We start from the raw sequence: 12,159 nt of genomic DNA on the forward strand, positions 1-12,159 counted from the left end.
TTGTTCTTTTGCCAACATTGTCTTTTAGCATCAGGAGCTCGTCTCCCTCCCAGGTGTTTACCCCCTACCATCGGCGTATTTATGGAGCAATCAAATCCCCGCTCAGCCTGTGTTGTTTTAGGTAAATGAGCCAAGTTCTTTAGTCTCCTTGTAAGCCATGCTCGCCATTGCTCTGACCATCCTAGGAGCCCTTCTCCGCACCTGTTCCAGTCTGAATTCTTTCTGGAATAGGAGTGAGCAGAATTTTTCACAGTTTGCCAGGGGAGATCTCACCTGTGCCTGGTATAAGGATAGTAACACTTTCCTATCTCGCCTGACACATTCTAGGATCTCATGCACCTTGTTCACAGCCACATCACATCCATGGCTCACAGTCATCCTGGGACTGACTAATACACCCAGGTCTTTCTCCTCTGTCGTTTCCAACTTACCCTTGGCAGTATAAACAGGGGGGTAGTGAGTAGAATTAGGGAGGTGATCTCACTTCTGTATTTGGCATTGGTGAAACCAATGCTGGAATACTGCATCCAGGTCTGGTGCCTAGATTGAAAAATTGGAGAGGGTGCAGAAAAGAGCCACAAACATGATTGAAGGGCTGGAGAAAATGCCGGACAATGAGAAACTTCAAGAGCTGAACCTGCTTAGCTTAGCCAAAGGAGACTGTGAGTTCACTTGATGACAGTGTACAAGCACCTTCATACAGACAAAATACCAGCTACTAACAGGCTCTTTAATCTAGCAGGTAAAAGTATAACAAGAACCAATGGCTGGAAACTGAAGCCAGATAAATGAAATTTGGACATGGGGCACACATTTTTAACAGTGATGGTGCTTCCAAGGGAGGTGGTGGATTCTCCTGCTATCTCCAAGCCATCACTGGATGCCTTCAGGGAAGATATGCTTTAGATGAACACAAGTGATGCGTTAGTCAAACACAAGTCATTGGGCTCAGTACGGGAGGTAACTGGGAGAAATTCTGCAGCCTGTGATTCACAGGAGGTCAGACTAGACCAGTGGTTCTCAAACATTTTTTTCTGGTGACCCAGTTGAAGAAAATTGTTGATGCCTGCGGCCCAAGGTTGCTGGGGATGAGGGGTTTGGGGTGTGGGAGGGGCTCCGGTCTGGGGCAGAAGGTTGAGGTGCAGAGGTGAGGGCTGCAGGGTGGGGCTGGAAATGAGGGGTTCAGGGTGTGTGGGCGGGTTCTGGGCTGGGGAAGGGTGTTGGGGTGCAGATGGAGATCTGGGCTCTGGGCTGGGGCCCAAGATGAGGGATTTGGGGTGCAGGAAGGGGATCCGGGTTGAAGGGGGCTCAAGGCTGGGGCAGGGCATTGGGGTGCAGGGTTGGGGCGCGTGCTTACCTCGGTCAGCTCCCGGTCAGAGGCGCAGCAGGGGTGCAGAGGCAGGTTTCCTGTCTGTCCTGGCACTGTGGACTGTGCTGCGCCCGGGAAGCGGCCAGCAGCAGGTCCATCTCCTAGGTGGAAGTGTGCAAGTGGCTCCACGCGGGTCTCGCCCCCAGGCACCACCTCCCCCAGCTCCCATTGGCTGGGAACCAGCCAGTGGTAGTGCGGAGCTGGTGCTTGGGACAGGGGCAGGGCGCGGAGCCCTGTGACCCCCTCTCCTAGGAGCCGGACCCGTTGCTGGCTGCTTCCAGGGCGCAGCGCGGTGTCAGAACAGGTAGGGACTAGCCTGCCTTAGCCGGGCAGCACCGCTGATGGGACTTTTAACAGCCCAGTTGGCGGTGATGGACCAGAGCCGCTGTGACCAAGTGCTTACATTCCAGTACTGGGTCGCAACCCGAAGTTTGAAAACCACTGGTCTAGATGACCTAATGGTCTCTTCTGGCCTTAAACTCTATGAATCTGTGAATCATTGTCTTGAATGGATCGTTATCTTGGATGCAACTTGAAGAAGTTGCTCCTCTGATTGCTTATGTGCATTCAACAAGAATGTATGTTGGCCAACCACAAATTGCTAAATGGCAAAATAAATAAATGGATGACTAGTCCTTACATACACCTACCAATACTAACAGGCACTCACCACATCTCAGTTTCCTCAAGAAGACAGCCTCTGAGTATCTTCTTCCGGCACTTTGAGAAGTCTCCCATGCTCATCCCTTTAAACCCTGTCTATGCTACAAGATCAATTCTGCCAGCAGCTGACAAACCCCAACTCCTGCTGAAGACAAGCGGAGCTAAGGGTGTTCAGCATGTCCGAGGACACTCATCATCTTGTGGGAGACAGGTAGTTTTCTAAACTCAACATGAGTAGAGCTGGTAGAATATGTGTCTTAAAACAATCAAGCTCAGTTTAAGGACATTTCAGCCAGCATTGTCCAAACTCACCAGGGTCTGCCAGTAACGGATGCCGAGAATTCTCTTTGCTTCATCAGATAGGAAAACTCAGTGGGTGTTGCATAGTGCCTGGGTTTGCCATCTGTCAGGTTTACTGTGTTGGGTTATTTATCAGCTTTCTGAACCTCCCACCAGGGCATGGTTCAGTCAGCTGGGAATTTCATTCTGATCCAGTGCATGTTGCAGATAAACATGCGTTGCCTCTCTGCCACTCCCTCACTTACTGGGACCCAAGACGTGGGAATTATTGTGGTTTCCATTTATATGGCACCTGTCATCCAGAAGGATCCCAAAGTCCATTACAAACTGATTAAAGACGTGTGTAGGACTTATGTCTCTGGTCACCAAAGTATGGCCACCTCTCGGGCTAGGACCCGTTTTTTAATAGCAAATTTCAATGCAATAGTTCTGGACAAGAAGTAAAGAGGATATTGTGTCTTTCTCCTTTTGATTAAACATTTTTATTGAACAAAGAGGTAAAAGAGAAATGAAATACGAAAAACATACAAAGCTGAGGACATTATACAGCTGTATTCATTGGATCATAACATTCTATTCCATTCTAAGCTCTCATGCCATGTCTATCCTGTAGTATCTGAGCACCTCCCAGCAATGCATAAGGCGATGTGACTGGCATCTGTCACTTATTGTGTCTTTTCCATTCCTCGCCCCAGTGGGACATATTGAGATATATTTTTTTAAATGAAACATGTGGGCTGGGATTTCCAGAAGTGCTCAAGTGACTTAGGAACAAAAATCCCAGTGAAAGGCACTTAGTCCTCAGTCACGTAGTTGCTTTTGAAAATCTTGGTGGATGTGTTAGCCTACCTTAGCCTATGCATTAGTGATGGATGGCCCCTGAAGGAACTCTCTCTCCTGCTTAAATAAGCTTCACTCTTGCAGTATCTGTAGATACGTGTGTGTAGATAGACAGTACTGTACATATAAAGAGCACCATCTAATGGTAAATAAAAATAGAGTGTTGCTCCTGAGTGTGTGGGTTAAATAAAGCCGTTGTTGTTACACTGTCGCACAAGCAGCTCTTAAGAGACAGGATCAGGGTCTGAGGTTTCCATTGACTTCAGTGGATGTTGGATTAGGCCCTTTGATTGTCATCTCTTCAGGGCAGGGATTGTACCGTCGTACATGAATGTATATACAGATATTCCATTGCACCAGAGGAGCAAAGTTGTTGACTAGTGTTAGTATATAGGTCTGTTTGTTAGCCTGGGATAGAATTTTGGGTTTGACTTTTTGATACTCTCATATCTTATACTAATATGTATGAACGAAGAACAAAGAAACAGTGTGTGTTGCTTCTGCATGGCCAGATGGGTTTGTTAGTACAATGGGAACAGCTAACAACAGTTAAAGGTTTACTGGGCATGGTGAGAGTATAATATTCGAGCACACGCTTTAAGACTGACTCAACTCCTATCTCAAGTCAAGGTCAAGCAACCGGTCAGGAAGGGCAAGGGGGGTGGGAAGGACGCACCAGGAACACTGAAAGCCAAAGAAAAGCCTTGCCTTGGCCAGAACCCAACCTCACTCCTTACCCCTTCCATGGGATACAAAAGAGGTGGGATGAAGACCCCAGACTCATGACCCTCCAAAACAGAACATGACCATGAGTTATAAGCGGTGTGACTAGGGTTGTGCACTGCAGGTATATTTGGGCCTGCTAAGAAGGAGGAGGTGGGAATAGGAAATGGGGAATGAGGACACAGAGAAAGTTCTGTAGCATCAGAACTGGGAAGGAGGACATGGGGAAAATGCTCTGTGGTGTCAGAGCTGGGAACGGAACACAGGGGAACAGACTCTGCCGGCGTGTAGAGCTATGGCCAAGGGATCTACCTCGTCCCTTGGTAAATTGTTCCAATGGTTAATTACTCTCACTGTCAAAATTATAGGCCTTATTTCCAGTCTGAATTGTTCTAGCTTCAACTTCCAGCCATTGGATCATGTTAGATCTTTCTCTGCTAGACTGAAAGGCCCATTATTAAATATTTGTTCCCCATGTAGATACTTATAGACTATGATTAAGTCACCCCTTAACTTCTTTTTGTTGAGCTAAATAGATTGAGTTCTTTGAATTTATCACTATCAGGCAGGTTTTCTAACCCTTTAATCATTCTCGTGGCTCTTCTCTGAACCCTCTACAATTTATCAACATCCTTCTTGAACTGTGGGCACCAGAACTAAACACAGAATTCCAGCAGTGGTTGCACCAGTGTCAAATTCAGAGGTAAAATGCCATCTCTATTCCTACTCAAGAGTCATTTGTTTATGCGTCCCACGACCAACTCATTAAGAACCTTGAAAATAAAGACCAAGATCTTGAACTTGATGCAGTTTTTTGTGGAAAGGAAGTGCAGTGAGGGGATGGCAAATTTGAGGCTCTTATGCATTTTACATTTGTTCACTACTTCCTATTTTTCCGTAGATGGATTATGATTTTCTTGAATGTGTTCATTATTTGGCACACACGCCTCCAGAATAACTTTCGGGTTTTAGCTTGTTCATGGGCTGTTTGTTAAGAGAGTTGGAGATGAGGAATCTGAGCTGTTTCGCTTGAACACATGGGTCACATGACATGTTCCTGGTCCCTTACTGGAGAAACATGACTCTTGATCAGGTTCCTGATGTGAAATTTGGCTCCTATCAAGTTGCTTCTTGTGAATACTCAGCCATATTTACTTCAAATTCACTGTTTCTGCACATGTTCCTGCCAGAAAACTTGTTTGCTAAAATAGACTTGGAAAGTGAAAGCAAAAGAGTGTCGGAGAAAAACTCAGTTCTCGCTTTTTTGTTTGGGTGCAGCAAAATCAAATACTTTATTATTTCTCCAGTAATTACAATGGAGGGAGAGAGTGCCATAGGACACAGGGTCACCCCAGTCCCGGACAGGTCTCTCAACTGGTAAACAATTACATCAAGCCTTTATACCTTTGTTACAGACAATTTCTAGCAATCATGGAGACAGTAAAAAAAAACATTTGCATTTGTTTATACATAAGCCTCTTTGCTATCTTATTTGTCTCACTACTAGAAAAAAGCAAGACTGCATATTGCAAGGTCGTAATAACTTTCACACAGTTCACTCTGTCTTACATTATCTTGCTTCTACAAATCTCATGTCATTAGGGTCACAGCTAGCCTAACTCATGCTAACTAACTAACATTCATTAAGATCTCTTCAAATCCTTGTTAATTATTAATTGGCTTCCACAAGAGCCATGAACATGGAGAATTCATTTGAAAATTCATATGACTATTAGCTGATAACTTTTTGCAGTGTTCACCCAGCTCAGCCACTAATCGGGGATAGATTGGATCTCAGGACTTAGAAAGGGGAGGGTATACAGCTACTTAACAAGCCTCTGAGCCATCCAGACCTCCCCATAGGGCAACCTCTTGTAACCGTGCCTCTGTGGGCCACAACCGAGAACGCCAAATTCAGGACAAACTGCTGAGAAACAGGGCAGATACACCCCAAGACTGGTGGCTAATCCCCCATAGGATATACTAACCCAGCAACAAAAGTAAACTTCTGTTTCACCACACAAGCTAACAAGAAGTCATAAAAGCAGTTTCCTTAGGCACTCCAGTCCTTGAATTACCACCGAAAACACCAGACTTAGAGATGAGTGGTTCTTTAAAACCAATCTCTTCAAATAAAAGATTCTTCTGATCCCAAAGGACCAACCACATACCCAGGTCAATATATAACTTAGATCTTTCCCCAAAATCACACTGATGCCAATTCTTTAGTATCTAAAATCTAAAGGTTTATTTACAAAAACAAAGAAAGGTGAGAGTTAAAATTGGTTAAATTAATCAAACACATACAGTAACTGAAAAGTTCTTGGTTCAGGCTTGTAGCAGTAGTAGAATAAACTGCTGGCTGGATAAGTCTCTGGTTGCTTCCAAATCATTGGAAGGACCTCAGTCCATTGGTTAGATGCTCCCATTAGTGTAAGTCCATAGTCCAGAGGTTTGAGTGGGAAAGAGGCAAAATGGAGGTGTTTCCAGGGCCTTTTATGGTTTCTGCCATGTGCAGGAAAACCCACTGTTTCAAACACAGCCCTCAGCACAGCTAGGGGAAAATCACACATGACAAGATGGGGTTTGGACTCACATGGGCAAGTTACATGTAGATAGGCATCTCCCATGGTCCATTGTGAGTTAAGCGTCCTTTTGATGGGTCACTCCATTTGAATAGTCCCTCCAAGATGTGCTGGCTAACTACCTCGTGGACGTTACCTCAGGAGCAAACATTTGAAATCGAGGTACAGAGCCAATACTCATAACTTCAAATACAAAAAATATACAGGCATACAGATAGCATAATCATAACCAGCAATTCATAACCGTTTCATAGACATCTTACGTGCCACATTTTGTACAAGATTTGTTGCAAATATATAACAGTGGTTGCAACAATGATCTACATGGTCATATTTTAATCAGATAATGTCAAACCTCTCTATCCAGGTTCCTGGGTTGGTTCCCGTCACCACAGTGTTGGCTCTTGTTTCAGAATGAATGTGCACTCTCAGGTTAGGTTCATTATTTGTGTTATTTGTGTTGTAGCAGTGCCTGGGAGCCACGGTTATAGACCAGCTGTTGTGCTAGGTGCTGTACAAACAGAACAAAACGACAGTCCCTGCTCCAGAGAGCTTCCAATCTCAGTACACCGCTACCCCGCTATAACACGACCTGATACAACACGGGTTCACATACAGCGTGGTAGCAGCGGGGCTCCAGCGGTGCTTTAAAGACTCTGGGGCTCCGGCTGCTGCAGGGAGCCCCGGGCCCTTTAAATCACCGCCAGAGCCCTGCTGCCCCTACCCTGATATAACGAGGTTTCAGCTATAACGCGGTAGGGATTTTTGGCTCCCCATAACCGTGTTATAGCGGGGTAGAGGTGTATAAGACAAGAGAAGACAGGTGGATACAGAAGACAAAGTGGAGGCAAGTGTCTGAGTGGCTCCTTCATTATCAATCTTAAGTTACAGATTCATGGATTCCAAGGCCAGAAGGGACTGTTGTGATCATCTAGTCTGACCTCCTATGTAGCATAGGCCAGGGACCTGCTCCAGAATTATTCCCAGAGCAGGTCTTTTAGGAAAACATCTCATCTTGTTTTAAAAATGGTCAGTGATGGAGAATCCACCTCAGGATCCGTCTGCGTATCTGTTTGGTCCTCGCCCCGTAGACAATGGGATTCAGCACGGGCGGCACCAAAAGGTAGACGTCCCCCATGACAACCTGAACCAGCGGAGCAAGGCCTTTCCCAAACCTGTGCACCACGGACAGTCCAATCAGTGGCACGTAGAAGCCCAGGACCACACAGAGGTGGGCCACACAGGTGCTGAAAGCCTTGACACGCTCCTTCCTCGAGGACAGCTGCAAGACAGCCTTGATGATCATGAAGTAGGACAAGGCAATCAGTAGCGCATCGAGCCCCATCACCAAGAGAATAGCAGTCAAGCCATAGACGACATTGACCGTGGTGCTGGTGCAGGCCAGGTTCATAACGTCCTGGTGCAAACAATAGGAGTGCGACAGGACGTTGGAGCTGCAGAACGATAGGCGAAGAATGAGCAAGGGCAAAGGGAGGAAGAACAACACGCCCCTAGCCACAGCGGCCAGGCCTATCTTTGTCGTCACCAGATTGGTGAGGATGGTCGCGTGCCGCAGAGGGTGGCATATGGCCATGTACCGATCCCAGGCCATGACCAGGAGGACGGTGGACTCGACAGCGGACAGGGTGTGGATGAGGAAAATCTGGAGCAGGCAGGCACCGAAGCTGATTTCCCTCCAGTCAAACCACAGGAGGGAGAGCATTCTGGGCATGGTGCAGGTGGACAGCGCCAGGTCGATGGCAGCCAGCATACAGAGGAAGATGTACATGGGGGCACGGAGGCTCAGCTCCGTCTTTACAATGAACACCACCGCGCCGTTGCCTACAATGGCCACGAGGTACATGGAGCACAGAGGGATCGCCAGCCAGAAACGGGCAGCTTCCAGCCCGGGCGTGCCGGCCAAGACGAAGGAGGAAGGGCTGAAGTGGGTGTTGTTGGGAGAGGGCACGGTGCGCCGGCTGAAATCCAGTGAAGCTATTCCATGTTGTCTCCCACCTCTGCCAGGGACAGGGAAACAGTATTGTAATGAAGCACGTCTGGTGATACTGCGTCTGACGGGATCACGGCAAGTAGGTGCCACTAACCCTGGGCGGTGGGTGAACCCCTCCTTCGGGGAGGCTGGCCCACCAGCCTCGCCCCATCCGCCCCAGGCTTCCGGATAGAGGGGGAGTGAGGGCAGGGCCTCGGGGCGGAACATGGGTGGGGCTATGGCCTGGGTCGGGGGAGGCTTAGCCTGTCCTGGCCTTTGACACCCGCTGCCCAGACTACTAACAATAAATTAGCTTCCCAGTTCTGGTCAGCACAGCAGGCCCAGGGCTTCCACCCTGAGCCCCGAGCCCTTAGCTCCTCCTTCAGGGACCCACCACAGGCGTTAGCTCCACTCCACGGTGCTTCCCTTCCCCAGACACGGCCTGTGCCAGTCACCCTCTCTCCCTCTGCTGGGCTCTTGCAGCCCTCTATAGGCCCAGGTGTCGCCCAGCCCCTTTCAACTGGCTGGATTGGGCTCTGACACGGGGGGCTGGGCCCAGGTCTGATAACAGGGACCAGTTCCCCTGTGACAGGGACAGGTCTGACTCTTGGGTCCTTTGCTCCCTGAGTGAAAAGGAGCAGGGAGGTTGTAGCCCCACCTAATGTAATGGACACCCTAATGGGGTCAGGGGAGGTAGCCCCATGGAGAGGGCTGCAGGGGAAAAAAACACATGCGGTGCCCATTGCAGAATGTTTCAGTTGCTTCTTTGGCTTGGATGCCCTGGGGACATTCCATTTGCCTCTGTCCTGCACCTCCAGGCACTGTAGTCCATGCTGAGATTTTAAGGTGCTAATATGTAATCTGTAGCACCTGCTCCAAGCAACTGACGACCATTAGGAATGCTGCTTGGCTGCAGGATAATATTACTTTTACTTCCTGTACCGGTGTGATGAAATGGGAATTTTCTGCAATATTTTTATGACCCCTATGCGTGCCTCAGTTTACCCTATAGGTTGCATTGTTACCCAGTTGAGGAGGAAAGGGATTAAGCTTAATCTCAAGGCGGCCTAAGAGACATAGGAATGAATATCACCCAGTTGTGTGAGCCAGGATGGGTCACTGCAGAGGATGTGAGGGAGATCCTCATATCTGAGCCATTCTTTTTAGGTGACAAATCTGAGGAACTGTGCCAGGTTGAGGTGTCTATAGAGGAGGTTTTGGAATAAATTGATAAATTAAACAGTAATAAGTCACTGGAACCCGATGGGATTCACCCAAGAGTTCTGAATGAACTCAAATATGAAATTGCAGAACTACTAACTGTGGTATGTAACCTATCGCTGAAATCAGCCTCTGTACCAGATGACTGGAGGATAGCTAATGTGATGCTAATTTTTAAAAAAAGGTTCCAGAGGTGATCCTGGCAATTACAATACCAGTCAGCCTAACTTCAGTACCAGGCACATTGGTTGAAAAAACTATAGTAAAGGACTATAGAAGTATCCAACATATAGATTAACATGATTTGTTGGGGAAGAGTCAACATGGTTTTTGTAAAGGGGAATCATGCCTCACCAATCTACTAGAATTCTTTGAGGGGGGTCAACAAGCATGTGGAGAAGGGAGATCCAGTGGACACAGTGTATTTAGATTTTCAGAAAGCCTTTGACAAAGTCCCACACCGAACACTCTTAAGCAAAGTAAACTGTCATGGGATTAGAAGGAAGGTCCTTTCACGGATCTGCAACTGGTTAAAAGATAGGAAACAAAGGGTAGGAAGAAATGGTCAGTTTTCAGAATGGACAGAGGTAAATAATGGTGTCCCCCCAGGGGTCTGTACTGGGACCAGTCCTATTCATAAATGATCTGGAAAAAGGGTTAACAGTGAAGTGGCAACATTTGCAGATGAGATAAAGTTATTCAAGATAGTTAAGTCCAAAGCAGACTGCAAAGAGCTACAAAGAGGAATTTAATAAAACTTGGTGACTGGGCAACAAACTGGCAGATAAAATTTAATGTTGATAAATGCAAAGTAATGGACATTGGAAATCATAATCCCAACTATGCATATAAAATGACGGGGTCTAAATTAGCTCTTAATACTTAATAAGAAGATTTTATAGAATATCAGGATTGGAAGGGGAGGTCATCTAGTCCAACCCCCTGTTCAAAGCAGGACCAATCCCCAGACAGATTTTTACCCCACATCTGTAAATGCCCCCTTAAGGATTGAATTTACAACCCTGGGTTTAGCAGGCCAATGCTCAAACCACTGACCTAACCCTCCCCTTAGAATTGGGATCGACAATAAGACAGAAAATATCATATTGCCTTCATATAAATCCATGTGTGATGGGGTGCACTCACCTCTCCAGCGCCTCCTTGTGGCCAATATGGGAATTAGCTTGGGTAGCCAGTGCGCCCTGCTGTGGTGGTGCTACGCCCATCGCCTCTTCTGCTCCTGAACCCACATCCCTCCAAGGACCGTGATGTCCTCTTCAGTGACAGCCGTCCAGCGATGTCTCTGTAGTCCCTGTCCAGCCACTTCTCTCAGTGGTGACCACAGTCTACTGTTTAGCCACTTCCCCAGTGGTGAGTGTGGGGGACCCAGGCCCGCCCGCTAGGCCAGGTCCCAGCCCAGGGACCCTGTAGAAGGCTGCTGCTTGCGGCGACCCCTACGACTCCTCAGCAGGTTTTCCTAGGCTACTTCCCCAGGGCCCCAGCACTCTCTTTGCCCTTGCCTCAGGGCCTCAGCCTGGAGATCCCTGCAATCTGCCAGGAGCTGCCTTTAGCTTCCCGGGTCTCTGCCTGCAGCACTGCTCTGTCCAGGGTGTTCGCTACCTTTACCCTGCAAAGCAGCCAGTCCTTCTCCCGCCTCAAGTGTCAGGGCATGACTGAAGCTGCTCTGCTCTGCAGGCCTTCTTTTATGGGCCAGCTCGGCCCTGATTGGCTGCTCCTCGCAGCCCCTCTCTGATTGGTCGCCTCCTGTGCAGCCTTCCTAGAGCTATATTAACCCCTTAGAGCCCAGTGTGGGGCAGGAGCCCCATCACACCATGGTACGCCCACCTAGGGTGACCAGACAGCAAATGTGAAAAATCAGGATGAGGGTGGGGGGTAATAGGAGCCTATATAAGAAAAAGACCCCAAAATCGGGACTGTCCCGATAAAATCGGGACATCTGGTCACCCTACGCCCATACCTTGAATGGGATCTAAATTAGCTATTAATACTCAGGAACGAGATCTTGGAGTCATTGTGGATAGTTCTCTGAAAACATAGGAAAGGGATAGCTAATAAGAGAATATATTATAATGCTACTACAGGGGTTGGCAACCTTTCAGAAGTGGCATGCCGAGTCTTAACTTATTCACTCTAGTTTAAGATTTCATGTGCCAGGAATAAATTTTAACCTTTTTAGAAGGTCTCTTTCTATATGTCTATAATATATAACTAAACTATTGTTGTATGTAAAATAAATAAGGTTTTTAAAATATTTAAGAAGCTTCATTTAAAATTAAATTAAAATGCAGAGCCTCCCGGACCAGTGGCCAGGACCCCTGCAGTGTAAGTGCCACTGAAAATCATCTCCTGTACTGCGTTTGGCATGCCTGCCACAGGTTGCCTACCCCTGTGCTACTATATAAATCTATGGTACGCTCACACTTTGAATACTGAATGCAGTTCTGGTC

The 12,159-nt window shown here is 47.4% G+C and overlaps 1 protein-coding gene across 1 annotated transcript; it reads right to left on the reverse strand.

The window, feature by feature from the left end:
• Positions 1-7,306: 7,306 nt before the first annotated feature.
• LOC123362051 (olfactory receptor 51E2-like) lies at positions 7,307-10,917 on the reverse strand. Its single transcript, XM_045002330.1, has 2 exons — positions 10,838-10,917; positions 7,307-8,498 (listed from the first exon to the last, which is right to left on the reverse strand). Exons 1-2 carry the CDS (start codon positions 10,915-10,917, stop codon positions 7,511-7,513), a joined length of 1,068 nt encoding a protein of 355 aa, XP_044858265.1. The 3' UTR covers positions 7,307-7,510.
• Between the last annotated feature and the right edge of the window lie 1,242 nt (positions 10,918-12,159).

This window comes from Mauremys mutica, chromosome 1 (assembly GCF_020497125.1).
Source record: "Mauremys mutica isolate MM-2020 ecotype Southern chromosome 1, ASM2049712v1, whole genome shotgun sequence".
Taxonomy (NCBI): Eukaryota; Metazoa; Chordata; order Testudines; family Geoemydidae; genus Mauremys; species Mauremys mutica.